Source organism: Amblyraja radiata, chromosome 1 (genome assembly GCF_010909765.2).
Source record: "Amblyraja radiata isolate CabotCenter1 chromosome 1, sAmbRad1.1.pri, whole genome shotgun sequence".
Lineage (NCBI taxonomy): Eukaryota > Metazoa > Chordata > Chondrichthyes > Rajiformes > Rajidae > Amblyraja > Amblyraja radiata.
Genome location: NC_045956.1, coordinates 132,003,596 through 132,019,929, shown reverse-complemented (window position 1 = coordinate 132,019,929; position 16,334 = coordinate 132,003,596). Strand labels below are relative to the sequence as shown.

Sequence of the window (16,334 nt, the reverse complement as noted above, 5' to 3'; positions counted from 1 at the left end):
TGGGACAATAAACACTCTGAAGGAGGGTTTCGGCCCGAAACGTTGCCTATTTCCTTCGCTCCATAGATGCTGCTGCTGCACCCGCTGAGTTTCTCCAGCACTTTTGTGTACCTTCGATTTTCCAGCATCTGCAGTTCCTTCTTTAAACACTCTTAACTCTTGTCTCTTGAATTGGCTGCACGCAAGCAGACGCCAGCTCCGCTTCACGTTAACCCGCAGCGTGGTCTTGATGCTCAATGATTGGGCCATCAATGCCATTGCTCCTGTTGTCGGCGACGCCGGGTTCCGGTGCGCGGTCCAGTCGGACTGAAGATGGCGGCGCGCAGCAGGTTGCCGTTACCGTTGGCGGCGCGCGGGGGGCTGCTGTTACCGTTGGCGGCGCGCGGCAGGTTGCCGTTGGCGGCGCGCGGGGGGTTGCCGTTGCCGTTGCTGTTGCCGTTGCCGTTACCGTTGGCGGCGCGTGTGAATAACGGGCGGCGGTTGAGCTGCGGGCGCGCGGCGCTGAGCTCGGTCCCGGCCCCGGTCCCCGCCACCGCCACCGCCACCGCCACCGCCATCTACCCGCCGCTCCTGCCGTCCAGGACCGCCAAAAGCAAGGCGGCTAAACGACGGCGGGAGGAGGAATTCTACCAGCGGGTTCACGACAGCCCGGCGCCGGCCGACAAGCTGCAGCTGCTCACCAAGCTCCAGCGGCTCAAGTACGTGGTCAGTCCGCAAACCACGGCGATCGGGGCGGACCGCTGGTACCAACACTTCACCAAGACCGCATTCGTGCCGGGACTCCCCGCCGCCGGCCTGCCCGCCCCGCTCCCGGCCGCCCAGCTGGCAGAGCTGCGCTCGCTGGTGTCCGAGGCCGTGATGCAGGAGCAGTTCTACCTGAAGAGGCGGCCGCCTTTCCTGTACCGTGAGCGGGAGCAGACGGCGCTGCCCCTCATCGGCAACTTGGTGCCGCTGCTCGTCGGCAGCTTGGCCGGCCGCAACCCGCTGCTCGGCCTCGCCACTCTGGGTAAGAAGCCGCTGCCGCCGACCCCCCTCCTCGGCCCCCGGTTACACTGCGTGAAGCTTCTGCAGCCCGACACCGGTAGGGGATGACCCGCATTGGGGTACAGGCCTAGCCGGCCCGACCACACTAGGGCTGACCGACCGGCATTAGGATACAGGCCGAGATTGTCCACATTGGGGATTGCAGGGCAATGGGACACAGGCCAAGCTGGTTCGCCCTTAGAGGGCACAGGCTGAGCTGGACCATGCTGGGGATTGGAGGTAATGGGGCACAGGCCCAGCCAGCCCACACTGGGTGCTGACTGGCAATGAAGCACAGACCCAACAGGCTCTCATTGGGGACTGGAGAGCAATGGGACACTGGCTGAGACATCCTACACCGGGGATTGGAGGGCAGTGGGCATAGACCAAGCTGCCCCATGTTCTTGAAGGGCACCGGGGGAGCCAGCCCACGCCAAGGTTTGGGGGGCAGTAGGGCACAGAGCAAACCGGCCACCACATGCTTACCGGCTGTGGCAGCTGGCGGGTTCTGGGGGCTGGCTGGCACTGGCGCATAGCTGGTAAAGGGCAGTAGGACACAGACCCAGCTGGCATTTCAAACTGGACTTCTTCAGTCAAATGTTCACAAAGTTAGCTCAACTTTACTTAGGAATGGACCATCAGCTGTCAATACCCAGAGAGTTGACGTTCTCCGTACCAGCAATGTGGTGATGGGGGGTGGAGAGTGGAAACAAAAGAGTAATAGCCACTGTCATCTGCAGACACAAGGAACTGCAAATGTTAAATCTCACGTAGAACACAATGTGCTGGAGTGACCCAGGCAGGTAGCATCTCAGTTCTCAGATCGGGATCCGTCTCAGTCTATTCTGTGATACAAGCAACTATGCATATCCTGATCTGGAATCCGTCCACGAGAGGATTGAATTAACAGAGAGGAAAAAGGCTTGTTGGCCAAATGAGTTAATGCCACTTCCTCTACGGCAGCCTAATTAGTCCCACTCTTCTTTCCTGGATATTTGGCCTGTTCTGTTTTTCATGGTTATTGGCAAAGATCCTATAGACCACAAAGATCCTATAGACCACTCCTTCTAAATGCAATGGGCTGACGTGTAGTACGGAGCAGAACGTGGGCCTTTTTCATCCATTTCAGTAACCCGACCCGACTCGCAGTGTAATCAATGTTGCGGGGGAACAGTTTGTGTTGTTAAATTATAATTCTGAAAATGAGGAGAAGATTTTTTCCAAATAACTTATTTTTATGAGGATGTTTCGGCTTCCGTCTCCGCACTAGTATCTATGGGATCTTTGGTGCGGAGACGGAAGCCAGTTACGAAAATGGGGCCGTAAATTACCCATGAATCTGCCCATGACCGTACTATGTCTTTTTTGTTGAGTGATCTATCTTGCTTGCTATAGGATCTTTGGTTATTGGAGGGTCGCTTCTTCATACAGAAAAACCCTGTTGAAATGCCAAGTGATCAGTAGAGTCAAATCATTATTCTCAAAGATATTTTACACGTATATTTTGTGTAAAATATCTTTGAGAATAATGATTATGTAAACTTTTACAGTAGTGGCTATCTATCGCTTACACAATTGCTCCCTGAATGATTCTTTAGCTGCATTTTCTCCTTCCAAAAAGTTTTTAGGAGCAAGGTCCTACTACAGTTGTACAGGGCCCTGGTGCGACTGCACCTGGAGTATTGTGTGCAATTTTGGTCTCCTAATTTGAGGAAGGACATTATGACTATTGAGGGAGTGCAGCGTTAATAGTTTTTTTAATTGGCTTAATAATTAAATTGGCGGGACTGACATATGATGAAAGAATAGGTCGACTGGGCTTTGTATTCACTGGAATTTAGAAGGGTGAGAGGGGATCTTATAAAAACATACAATTCCTAAAGGATTGTACAGGCTAGATGCAGGAAAAATGTTCCCGATGTTGTGGTCAGAACCAGGTTCACAGTTTAAGAATAAGGGGTAGGTCATTTAATAATAATGATAATGGATGGGATTTATATAGCGCCTTTCTAATACTCAAGGACTGAGATGAGGAACAACTTTTTCACCCAGAGAGTTGTGAATTTGTGGAAGTCTGCCACAGAAGGCAGTGGAAGCCAATTCACTGGATGTTTTCAAGAGAGAGTTGGATTTAGCTCTTGGGTCTAAAGGAATCAAGGGATATGGGTGAAAAGCAGGAACGAGGTACTGAATTTAGATGATCAGCCATGATTATATGGCTTGAAGGGCCGAACGGCCTACTCCGTCACCTATTTTTCTATGTTCTAAAGTGCATGCATTTTTAGGTTTACTTTTAAAGGGAAGTCAATCTGAAATTAATTGGGCATCTGGGTGATTTTAAGTATGTTAATTAGGGTTTCTTATATGCTTTAATAAACATGTTCAAGTCTAATGATAATCTGAATCTTTAGCAACATTCCTTTAAAGAACAGACGGAATAAAAATTTGTTTTAATAAGTACATGAGATTTACATAGATACCTAGATACATAGACAATAGGTGCAGGAATAGGCCCTTCGAGCCAGTATCGCCATTCAATGTGATGAAGGCTGATCATCCACAATCAGTTCCTGTCTTCTCCACATACCCCTCGATTCCGCATCCGCTAGCCCTAAGAGCTCTATCTAACTCTGTTTGAATATAGTTTGAATATAGTTTTATATTCTGTTTGAATATAGTTTTAAACTTGAATGGAAAGAGTTTATCATATAGCATAGTGACATTTCCATATTAAGAACAGTGATTGTGATTCTTTACAAACATTGCCACCAGGTACTTAGCTATATTAAATACTCCACAATCATTTGGCTGTATAATTCTGACAGAACTTTGCCAATAAAATGACTCAGAAAAGCAAACACATCTTGCATGTCTGGCAAGGAATACTATTACATTTTAGACTTAGACTTTAAAGATAAAGCAAGGAAACAAGCCCATCAGCCATACGAGCCCACACCAACCAGCGATCAACCTGTGCACCAACTCTATCCTACATACTGGGGACAATTTACAGAAACCAATTAATCTACAAACTTGTACCTCTGGAATGTGGGAGGAAACGTGGTGAAAACCCAAACAATCACAGGGAGAACATACAAACTCCGTACAGACAGCACATGTAGTCCGATTCAAACCTAGGTATTTTGCACTGTAAAGGGCCTGTCCCACTTTACGAGGAAATTCACGAATTCTCCCGAGTTATTCACAAATTCTCCCGAGTTTTCCCCTTGATTCAAATTTGCAGAATGTTCGTAATGAGTCCGTAGGGAGCCGTGGGAGTCAGCAAATATATCGTAAACCAGCCGTAGGTACTCGGGACATCCTCCCGACTTTTTTTTTTACTCGTTGACATTTTTTATCAGGCTGTAAAAAACGTTCCGACTTACCTGATGCCCCGAGTACCTACGGCTGGCAAAACGAGCCGCTACAATATATCTACGGACTCCTACGGACCCGTTACGAACATTCTGCGAGTTTGAATCAAGGGGAAAACTCGGGAGAATTCATGAATAATTCGGGAGAATTCGTGAATTACCTCGTGAAGTGGGACAGGCCCTTAAGGCAGCAACTCTAACGCTGCACCACACTGCTGCAATTTTCTGAGTGGCAGTGAGGCTGGATAAAACTCTCATTAAACAATGTTGTTGCATTTATGTGTTGGCATAGATCGTGAACCACAAGTTGGTTTTTACTGGTCTCGGGGTGAACGAACTGTTCCACGGGGACACCGGAAAAGGAAGGTTGACCCTATTCGTTTCCAGATTGAAGACAAACCTTGGTGCCAAATTCGGGTTCCTCAACAACTCTCTGAGGTAATAGTTTTAGTGTTTCATGCAAATCTTCGGTTTGTTTTTATTTGCAAATTATTGTTAGCTAGAAACTATTGCGGTCACCAATCAGAATGCAAGAGTTAGTGTGCAGCCTTGATTCTTAATGCGAGGGCAACAGGATATTTTCATGCGATACATCTCAAATGAATGGTACAAGTAACCTGTCTGCTTCATTATCGGTAAAAACATAGAAACATAGAAAGTAGGTGCGAGAGTAGACCACCAGGTCCGTCGAGCCCGCACCGCCATTCGCTCATGGCTGAACACTAAACAGACACACTTACCCACAAACAGTAGACACAAGACACAGAACACAAGACACTACCCTCCCCTTTATACCGCTATCACCCCTCTCCACCCCAAGAACCTCGTGATCTCCTGGGGGAGGCAAAAAAACGGATAAAAACCCAGGTCCAATTCGGGAAAAAAAATCCGGGAAATTCCTCTCCGACCCCAATCCAGGCGATCGACACTTGTCCAGGAGATCACTCAGGTCTTACTATACTAACCATACCTAGGTCCATATCCCTGCCCTCTCCCCGTAGCCCCTTATCCCCTTGGCAGCTAAAAAAACATCTATTTTAGTCTTAAATATATTTAAAGTTTCTGCTTCCACTGCTCCCTGGGGCAGTGAATTCCATAAATTAACCACCCTCTGGGTGAAGAAGTTCTTCCTCATCTCAGTTTTAAAAGAGCCCCCCCTTATTCTGCAACTATGTCCTCTAGTTCTAGTTTCCCCGATCATTGGGAACATCCTCGGTGCATCCACCCGATCAAGGCCCCTCACGATCTTATATGTTTCAATGAGATCGCCTCTCATTCTTCTAAACTCCAAAGAGTAGAGTTCCAGCCTACTTAACCTTTCCTCATATGTCAATCCCCTCATTGCAGGAATTAATCTTGTAAACCTTCGCTGCACTGCCTCCAGGGCTAGTACATCCTTTCTTAAGTATGGACCCCAGAACTGTACACAGTATTCCAAATGTGGTCTCACTAATACTGTGTACAGCTGCAGCAAGACCTCCGTGTTTTTATACTCAATCCCCCTAGCAATAAAGGCCAAAACTCCATTGGCCTTCCTGATTGCTTGCTGCACCTGCATACTAACTTTTAGTGATTCATGTACTAATACCCCTAGATCCCTTTGCGTTGCATTACAACGCAGCTCCTCCTCATTTAGAAAATAACTTGCCCTATCATTTTTTTTCCCAAAGTGAATGACTTCACATTTATTAGTATTAAATTTCATCTGCCAAGTTGTTGCCCACTCACCTAGCTTATCTATATCCTTTTGCAGACTCTTCCTATCCTCCTCATCCCCTACTTTTCCTCCCATTTTTGTATCGTCCGCAAATTTTGATATATTACACTTGGTTCCCTCCTCCAAATCATTTATATAAATTGTGAACAACTGGGGTCCCAGCACCGACCCTTGCGGAACCCCGCTAGTTACCGGTTGCCATCCCGAGTATGAACCATTTATCCCCACTCTCTGCTTCCTATTTGTTAGCCAATCCTCTACCCATGCTAATATATTACCCCCAATCCCATAATTTTTTATTTTTAGCAATAGTCTCTTATGTGGCACCTTGTCAAAAGCCTTTTGGAAGTCCAAGTATACCACATCCACCGGTTCCCCTTTATCCACCCGGGTTGTTACTTCCTCAAAGAATTCGAGCAGATTCGTTAAACAGGACTTCCCCTTCACAAAACCATGCTGGTTCTGTCCGATGAAGTCATGTTTATCCAAGTGCCCCGTTAGTGTTTCTTTAATAATTGTCTCTAACATTTTACCCACCACCGATGTTAGACTAACCGGTCTATAGTTACCCGCCTTCTGTTTACTTCCTTTTTTAAATATAGGTGTTACATTGGCCATTTTCCAATCCACTGGGACCGTTCCTGCCTCCAGGGAGTTTTGGAAAATTATCACCAATGCATCCACAATCCCCACCGCTATCTCCCTCAAAACCCTTGGATGTAATCCATCAGGCCCAGGGGATTTATCCTCCTTCAGTCTCATTAATTTCCCTAATACCACCTCCTTGGTGATCTTAATAGTATTTAGCTCCTCCATTCCTACCGCCCCCTGTTTATCCAGCGTTGGAATATTTTTTGTGTCTTCTATGGTGAAGACTGATACAAAATACTCGTTTAATGCCTTTGCCATTTCCATGTTCCCCACCAACAACTCTCCAGTCTCACCCTCCAATGGACCAACGTTCACCTTAGCCACCCTTTTTCTTTTTATATAGCTATAAAAACTCTTACTATTAGTTTTTATGTTGTTCGCTAAATTCCTTTCATAGTCTATTTTCCCCGTCTTAATTAATCTCTTAGTTATTTTTTGCTGACCTTTAAATGCTTCCCAATCCTCTACCCTCCCACTATCTCTGGCTACCTTATATGCCCTTGCCTTCAGCCGAATACTATCCTTTATAGTTTTACTGAGCCATGGCTGACTGTTCTTACCCTTACCCCTTTTTTTCTTCATAGGAATAAATTTTTCTTGAAGGTTATACAGTATACCCTTAAACGTACACCACTGCTCATGTACCGTCTTATTCTTGAGTCTGCTATCCCAGTCAACTTTGATCAGCTCAGTCCTCATACCTTCATAATCCCCCTTATTTAGACTAAGCACCCTAGCCTGAGTTTCAACCTGCTCCCCTTCTATTTGAATATGGAATTCGACCATATTGTGGTCACTTGTTCCCAACGAGTCCCTAACTATGACATTTTTAATTAATCCTGCTTCATTACACAGGACCAGATCCAAGATTGCCTCCCCCCTTGTCGGTTCTGTGACATACTGTTTTAGGAACCCGTCTCTAATACATTCTATAAACTCTTCCTCTAGTCTACCCTGCCCAGTTTGGTTTGCCCAATTAATATGAAAATTGAAGTCCCCCATGATTACAGCAGTTCCCTTTTTACATGCGTCAACTATTTGCAGATTTATGTTCTGACTAACAGCGTCACAGCTATTTGGAGGTCTATAAATTACACCCACTAGTGTTTTTTTCCCCTTATTATTCTCTATCTGTACCCAAGCTGTTTCACTATCCTGATCCTTCAACGCAATATCCTTCCTCTCTATTGCCGTTATTCCCTCCCTTATTAAAAGGGCCACCCCTCCTCCCTTTCTTTCCTGTCTATCTTTCCTAATTGTCGAGTACCCCTCTATATTTAACTCCCAGTCCTGATCCCCTTGCAGCCATGTCTCCGTAATGGCCACGATATCATAACTATATATACTTAATTGCACCGTTAATTCATTTATCTTATTACGAATACTCCGTGCATTTAGATAAAGCACTTTCAGATGATTTTTACTACCCTTCCTTTCCGTTTTTGCCCCTTTTACATCTAGAGCTTTATCTTCACACATTCTGTCTCCTGTCTCATTTTGACTTACCGCTTCCCCACTGATACCCTGCTCTATTTCCTCTACCCCTGCCGTTATTACCCCCCTTGATACCTCCCCCCCGCTACTTAGTTTAAAGACCTCTCTACTGCCCTAGTTATATGATTTGCCAGGACCCCAGTCCCAGCACCGTTCAGGTGAAGTCCGTCCTTACAGAACAGATCCCCCCTGTCCCAGTACTGGTGCCAGTGGCCCAAGAAACCAAACCCATTATTCCCACACCAGTCTTTGAGCCACGCATTTAGCTTTTTAATTTTACGTACCCTCGCCGATTTGGCCCGTGGCTCAGGTAGCAATCCGGAGATCAGTACCCTCGAGGTTCTGCTTTTAATTTATTCCCTAACTGCTCAAACTCCTTCAGCAGATCCTCCTTCCTCGTCCTTCCTATGTCATTGGTCCCCACATGGACCACGACCACTGGATCCTCCCCCTCCCACTGCAAATTTCTCTCCAGCATCGCAGAGATATCCTTAACCCTAGCACCGGGTAGGCAACACAGCCTTCGGGACATGTTCTGCTGGCCGCAGAGAACCTTATCTACCCCCCGAATAATACTATCCCCTATCACTACGGCATTTCTTCTAACTCCCCCCTCTTGAATGGCCTCCTGATCCACGGTGCTGCAGCCAGGTTGCTCATCCCTCCCACAGCCCCTGATCCCGTCCTTACATTGAGTAAGAGCCTCGGTCATGCTCGTCAGGGACAAGGGCTGTGGCTCCTGCCGCATCTCCTCCTGGTTCCCCCTACCTGCCTCGCTTATGGCCACACCTTCCTTTCCTTGCTCACTGCCTACTGAATTAGTTAAACTGGTCGGTGTGACCATCCCCTGGCACAAAACATCCAGGTAATACTCCCCCTCCCTGATGTACCGCAGCGTATGAAGTTGGGTCTCCAGCTCATCAATGCGGAGCTGGAGTTCCTCTAGCCTCAAACACTTACTGCAGCTGTAGGGATCTTCTACATCAATGGTGTCGACAAATTCCCACATCTCGCAGTATTGGCACATCTCCTGACCGCCCATCTTATATAAGTAATTAACTGGTCCTATTTAAGAATCCCCTACTGTATTGATACACCCCTTATTTATATAATCCTACCTCCTATAAATGGGAAAGTACTCACCCCAGCCGTAAATTACCTACTGGTTTGGCTGTCTAGTGGTAATTCCTTCCGCTCTTCCTATCTGGTCCACTGCTCCCTTGCAGTGCGTGGCAAACCTCTTTGCCTCTGTTAGTCTCTGTTAGTCTCTCGAGTCTCTCGAGCCGCGGCTCCGTCCGTCCTCCCTCGGCGACAGCACCTGTGGCACCGCGGTCGTGACGTCCCTTCCGTTCCTGCAGAGCCTTCCTGTCCTGGGCGGAGTCTGCAGCTAACTGTGTGCTCACGTCCGGTAGGTAAGACCTTCTCATTGTATTGGTAGGGCCTCCCCTTAATTACTTTGTTAGCTAGATAGGCCTTACTAGTAAACTTGCTAACTTTCATCGTGTTGAAGTGTTAGTCTTTATTATTACTTCGTGAAACGAACAGCAATATTTAGATTTTGACAAAAGTTTGAAGCAGTAATTTTTAAATTGCTGTCATTATTTAGGATTCTTTCAGTGGCTGTTGTGTAATGCACCTTTCCTCAATATAATGGAGGGAATCAGTTAAGTGGATGAATGCCTTGCCCAAAAAAATCACACTACCCAATACATTTGATGGTTTTGATGCATGGGTTAATCTTACAATCTTCTGATTTAAGAGTGCTACCACTGAGCCAAGGCCCAATATCTTTTATTGTTGTTTCTCTCCTCTTTGGCTGAAGTTTGGGGGCAAAAAACATTGGTAATTGATATTGGCCCTCAAATGATAATGTTTAATGTTTCATTAGCAATAAGTTTGTTTTTGTTATTGCCAGTTAAAAATATTAAAGGCACTATGTTAGGTAGACAAAAGTGCTGGAGAAACTCAGCGGGTGAAGCAGCATCTATGGAGCGAAGGAAATAGGCAAAGTTTTGGGCTGAAACTTTTCTTCAAATGCCAGGTTTCGGCCCGGAATGTTGCCTACTTCCTTCGCTACATAAATTCTGCCTCACCCGCTGACTTTCTCCCGCACTTTTGTCTACCTTCGATTTTCCAGCATCTGCAGTTCCTTCTTAAACAAAGGCACTATGTTACATTGTTTAAGAGTGTGCAACTGCCATAAGTGATATGGCCCAACTTGCCCACACTGGCCAACATAGTCCCACCTGCCTGCACCCAGTCCATATCCCTCCAAACCTGTCCTATCCATGTACCTGTCTAACTGTTTCTTAAACGTTGGGATAGTCCCAGCCTCAGCCACCTCATCTTGCAGCTTGTTCCATATACCCACCACCCTTTGTGTGAAAAAAACCCATTCAGATTCCTATTAAATCTTTTCCCCTTCACGCTGAACCTATGTCCTCTGGTCCTTTATTCCCCCACTCTGGACAAGAGACTCTGTGGATCTACCCAATCTATTCCTCAATTATTAGATTTTATACACCTCTATAAGATCACCCTTTAACCTCCTGCGCTCCAAGGAATAGAGACCCAGCATACTCAACCTCTCCCTATAGCTCACACCCTCTAGTCCTGGCAACATCCTCGTAAATCTTCTCTAAACCCTTTCAAGCTTGACAATATCTTTCCTATAACATGGTGCCCAGAACTGAACACAATATTCTAAATGCGATCTCACCAATGTCTTATACAACTACAACATGACCTCCCAACTTCTATACTCAATACTCTGACTGATGAAGGCCAATGTGCCAAAAGACTTTTTGACCACCTTAGCTACCTGCGACTCGACCTTCAAGGAACCATGCGCCTGCACTCCTAGATCCCTCTGCTCTACAACACTCCCCAGAGGCCTACCATTCACTGTGTAGGTCCTGCCCTTGGTAGACGCCCCAAAATGCAACACTTCACACTTCTCTGTATTAGATTCCATCAAGCATTCCTCAGCCCACCTGGCCAATCGATCCAGATCCTGTTGCAATCTTTCACAACCATCTTCACTATCTGCAAAACCACCCACTTTTGTATCCTCAGCAAATTTGCTAATCTTACCCTGTATCTTCTCATCCAATTCATTGATGTATTGTCCATACTGTCATTGGTGAAGCCGTATTTGGAGTATTTGTTCAGTTTTGCTCACCCTGCTATTAGGAAGGATCCATTAAGCTGGAAAGTGCAGAGACTATTTACGAGAATTTTCCCAGGACGTGTGTGTCTGAGCTCTAGGGGGAGGCTGAATAGGCGAGGACTTTATTCCCTGGAGCACAGGAGGTTGAGGGGTGAACGTGGACTTGTATAAAATCATGAGGGGGATAGGGTGAATGTACTGTGTCTCTTACACAATCAAAAACCGAAGGACAGTGGTTTAAGGTGAGAGGGGAAAGATTTGAGAGGAAACTGAGGGGCAACATTTTCAACTGGAGGGCGATTGGTATATGGGATGAGCTGCCAGAAGAGGTAGTTGATGCATGTACAATAAACAAAATTTAAGACATTTGGACAGGTGCATGGATAGGAAAGGCTTAGTGATATTCCGGAAGTGGCGGCGCTGTTAACAGCTGCGGCTCGCCTGCAGTCCGTCTGTCTTTATCTTTTCTGGTTTTTTTTGTCTTGTTTTGGTTAAGTTTTAGTTTGTTGGGTTGTGTTAGAGGGGGTGAAACATGTTCTCTGTCTCTTCCTTCGGGGGAATGCGACTTTTTCGTGTCGTATCCCCCTTCTCTGCCTCCGTCTGCGCTGAGGCCTAATGGCGGAGCTGGTGGCCTCCAACCTGCGACCGACCCCGAGGCTCCGGAGGCAGAGCCAGCCAGGACTCACCAACGAGAGGCTGGCTGTCTTCGGGGCTAAGGTAGCGGTGGCCCGACTTGCTGGTCCTGCGTTCTGGTTTTCAGCGGCGCCCTGGAGCTGATGCAGCGGGGCCCGGAGCTGAGACTGCGGGACCTGGAGCGGCGACTGCGGGACCCGGAGCTGGGGCGGAGGCCTGGAGCGGAGACTGCGGGACCCGGAGCTGGGGCAGCGGCCTGGAGCGGAGACTGCGGGACCTGGAGCTGGGGCGGCGGCCTGGAGCGGAGACTGCGGGACCCGGAGCTGGGGCAGCGGCCCGGAGCTGGGGCGGAGACTGCGGGACCCGGAGCTGGGGCGGCGGCCCGGAGCGGAGACTGCGGGACCCGGAGCTGGGGCGGCGGCCCGGAGCTGGGGTGGCGTCCCGGAGCAGAGGCTGCGGGACCCGGAGCTGGGGCATCACCACGGAGGTCCGCTGGACTGGAGAGCGGCATCTCCGTCCTGGATCGATCGCCTCAGCGCAGAGGGAGAACAAGGAGGGTAGAGACGGAGACTAAGACTTTGTCTCCATCACAGTGAGGATGTGCTTGGTGAACTCACTGTGGTGGATGTTTAATATGTGTTTATTGTATGTTTTGTTATTATTGATTCTGTGTATGACTGCAGGCAACATAATTTCGTTCAGACCGAAAGGTCTGAATGACAATAAAGGATCTATCTATATGGTCCAAACCCAGCCAGGTGGAACTAGTGAAGATGGGTATCTTGATTGTTATGGGAAGTTGGTCCGAAAAGCCTGTTTCCATGCTGTACAGCATACATTTATTTGTCACATATGCCAGATGGCACAGTGAAATGTGATTACCATACAGCCATACAATAAAAATAAAGAACACAACACACGATAGAGTTCAACATAAAAACATCCCCACACAGCAGAATCAAAGTTTCCCACTGTGAGGGAAGGCACCAAAGTCAGTCCTCTTCCTCTAATGTTCCCCAATGTTCACCCGTGGTCGGGGCCTCCCCGAGCCCTCCGCAGTCGCTGCTATGGGCGGCCCGATGTTCAGGCCCGCTCGCGGGGTGATGTAAGTCCGACGTCGGGGCTGGGGGACATCCTCAGCGGCCTGGACATCAGAGCCGGCCACCTCCTGCCGGAGTCTGCGGCTCCCCAAAGTCCACAGGCCGCGCTGGGCGGAGATGCAATGCTGGCGGCCCTCGGCAAATGGCTCCAGGACTCCGCGATGACGGTCAGCGCCGCCCGCGTTGGAAGCTCTCCCAAACCGCAGCTCCACGATGTTGGAGCAGCGGCCCAACGCTCCGGAGCTCCAAACGGCGATCCAGGTCGGCATCGCCCGCTTCGCGGTGAATCCAGCGCTGCGCCGCCGCTGTTGCACCTCTGGTCCAGTTCCCGGTCCCCGGCAGGAAAGGCCGCTCCGATCCAGGTGGTAGGCCGCGAAGAGGGGGGCGAGGACGCGACTCGGAGAAATAGTCGCGTCCCTGCCAGGAAGCGACTGGGAAACCGTTTCCCCCTTACCCTGCCCCCCTCCCCTACATAGAAAAGTTAAAGGTTCCCCCCAAAACAGACTTTAGACTAACTAAAATTTTTTAAAAAGATTGAAAAGACAAACAGGCTGTAGGCAGAGGCTGCCGTCAATGCGGCGCCCCTAGTGGGTGTATGACTATGAGAAGCCAATGCTTGTAAATTGCAATGACTTCCTGCGGTTAAAGCAACAGTTATGTTCTTGAGAAAACTTGGTATCTGATTACAGTGGGGGGTTTATATGGAAACAGGATTTTGGGTGGGGTGGGGTCTCCTATACTGTTTAAATCCGGCAGCTTTTTTTATGGTTTTCAATTTCCAAAGTAATATTTAAGCAGTTCTCTATGTCCTAATTAACATCTCATTATAACCAATACGACCTGCGTAATATAAATAGTGTTTCCTATTTTATCACTTGCATGATATCCAATTCATGTCATGGAAACGCTTCACAGCAGACCTACCTGTATACTATTTCTGGACTGACAGATTTATGCTTTAATTGATAAATGGTTAATATTATCCTTGAAAGTACAATGTAATTTTGAAAAATGCTTTTTAAATTCTGTTTTTCCATTTTAGTTTGTGCCATTGGAAAATTCAATCCCTGAAGATGTTCCTGTTATTCATATGGAACCAAGCCGACTCCCATTGTTTCAAAGACAATATGACAATAACATTTTCATTGGTAAGGACAAAACTGATTTCTAGATGAGTTGCATCCATTTTATTTTACGACTTGCTTTTACGAAGTTGAATATTGTCTGGATTTAAGAATAGTTTGGAAGTAGTCTTTATGTGGATTGAGACATGGAATTCCACTAAATCCCTGTTTATTTTTTTTTCCATTAGCTAATGCAAGACCTTTTGTTGTATGCTTTTGATTCATAGGTTCAAAGGTTGCTGATCCTGCTTGCTATGGGCATACGCAGTTTCACTTTGCTTCTGAAAAACTGAGACGAGAAAAACTTGTAAAAGACAAACTGGCTGATCAAATTGAAGTGCGTTTACGAGCAGCTGGCATCGCAAGTCTGTTTGCTTGGACTGGAGCGCAAGCAGCCTATCAAGGTTAGTACTAATTTCTCAAAGATTAGCATGAACAATCCTTTAAAAAAGAACACAAAGGGAAAATTAAATTTTGAAAAGATGAAGGACATGTGTTCTATAATTTGATTGAAATCTGCTTTGTTTATCTTTGCAAATACATTTTTTCTCTTTTTCAGGATTCTGGAATGAGGCAGATGTGATCAGCCCATTTGTCTCTCAAGCTGTAATTACAGATGGGATTTATTTCTCCTTCTTTTGCTATCAGTTGAACACTTTAGCATTGACGGTTCGGGCAGATCAGCATAATCTCCGAAAGAACATTTGCTGGGGGACGGAGAGTATGCGACTGTATGAGTCTATTGAGGGAGAAGATATAAAAGGGTTCAATGATGAGGTTCTGGACCTTCTTGTTCGGTTTTTGCTCAATAGACCAAAATCAGTGGAAATTAAGATAAGCTGAATGAAAAATCTCTTCTAACTTTGAATTAATTTAAAATGTATATTATAGATTATAATGAACAGCACCACACTTATGATTTCAAAATCTGTAATTATGTTCTTTGTATATTGCCTAAATAAATGCTTCAAACTAAACATTTCCAAATGAGGTGGGTGATTTTATTGATGTTCTTGTGGTTCAATCAAGTAACAAGGATTGCTTGTAATAGTTGGGTAGAATGTACTGCTAAGTATTGTGTTTTCATTATTGAAAATATAAAAATTGAATTGATTGCATGTGAATTTCATTAAGCACTGTGAAATGGAAAGACTCAGATTCTTTGAACTTTTGCATAAATTGACTTAACCTAATTGAAATGGTGCCTTTGGAATGGAAAGGGATAACCCAATAGACGGAAGGAAAAAAAAACATGCTGAAGGATCATGGGTCTGACAAAGTTTCAGACCTAATCCATAAATCTGGGAAGAGACCATGAAGTGCTAGAAATACATTTAAAGTGAACTTTTCTTCAATAATAAAGTGGAGTTGTTGGGGTGGTTAAATATAAATGAAGGTGGTCGGGGATGGCTTGCTGTGATTGAGACAGAATGACTAAAGTAAATTATGTGTGATTTAAACTTAATATACTTTGCCGAAAACCATTCAGTCACAGTGAAGCCAAGGAATATGAATTTTAGTTACCGTAAATCTTTTAGTTGTACAAATTCTCCAATTTGAAGAAAGAGTTCACAAGCTCTAACACCCAGTTTAAAAGGATTGTTTTCATTCTGGCAGGATACTCAGTAGCTTAGTAGAATTCCAGTTTTATATCACTCCAGGGTAATTTAAACATTAAGACCATGAGTCAGATGTTCATTGTCTTATGTACTGAAACGGTACAATGAAATTCTTACTTACAGCACCATAACAGGTCAGTAAATTCACTACTCTATAGATAAAATAATAAACAAAAACAGTTCAGTAAATAAATTAATAAACAAAAAAAAACAAAATGACAACCTGATGTGGAAACCTAATGTTAAGAGCTCGGCTCTTGTCTCTTGCCTCTTGCCTCATGAGACACAGAATCATCACTTTCCAAAGAGGCTCCACATGTGATTTTGAAAAAGCTACTTTTCTTAACAACTAAACCAGGTTCGCTTCTTAATAAACAGACACCACACAAACTGTTTGGTAGACCAGTTCACAACTTTACTTATTATCGGC

The 16,334-nt window shown here is 46.0% G+C and overlaps 1 protein-coding gene across 2 annotated transcripts; it reads left to right on the top strand.

The window, feature by feature from the left end:
- The first annotated feature begins 263 nt into the window (after window positions 1-263).
- On the top strand, window positions 264-15,275 carry mrps30 (mitochondrial ribosomal protein S30). 2 transcript variants are annotated; one of them, XM_033030987.1, is made up of 6 exons: window positions 264-365; window positions 507-1,006; window positions 4,690-4,835; window positions 14,204-14,309; window positions 14,513-14,689; window positions 14,845-15,275. In XM_033030987.1, exons 1-6 carry the CDS (start codon window positions 313-315, stop codon window positions 15,126-15,128), a joined length of 1,266 nt encoding a protein of 421 aa, XP_032886878.1. In that variant the 5' UTR covers window positions 264-312; the 3' UTR covers window positions 15,129-15,275. The 2 variants fall into 2 exon arrangements, with proteins under 2 accessions (XP_032886878.1, XP_032886877.1); XM_033030986.1 differs by having other exon boundaries at window positions 267-329; window positions 390-1,006.
- The last annotated feature ends 1,059 nt before the right edge of the window (window positions 15,276-16,334 follow it).

Bases quoted from the DNA above. Each gene is read 5' to 3' on its own strand.
- mrps30 (XM_033030986.1), top strand. The intron at 1,007-4,689 runs GTAAGAAGCCGC...GTGTTGGCATAG, and splicing joins GCTCGGCCTCGCCACTCTGG to ATCGTGAACCACAAGTTGGT. The intron at 14,310-14,512 runs GTAAGGACAAAA...TTTGATTCATAG, and splicing joins TGACAATAACATTTTCATTG to GTTCAAAGGTTGCTGATCCT.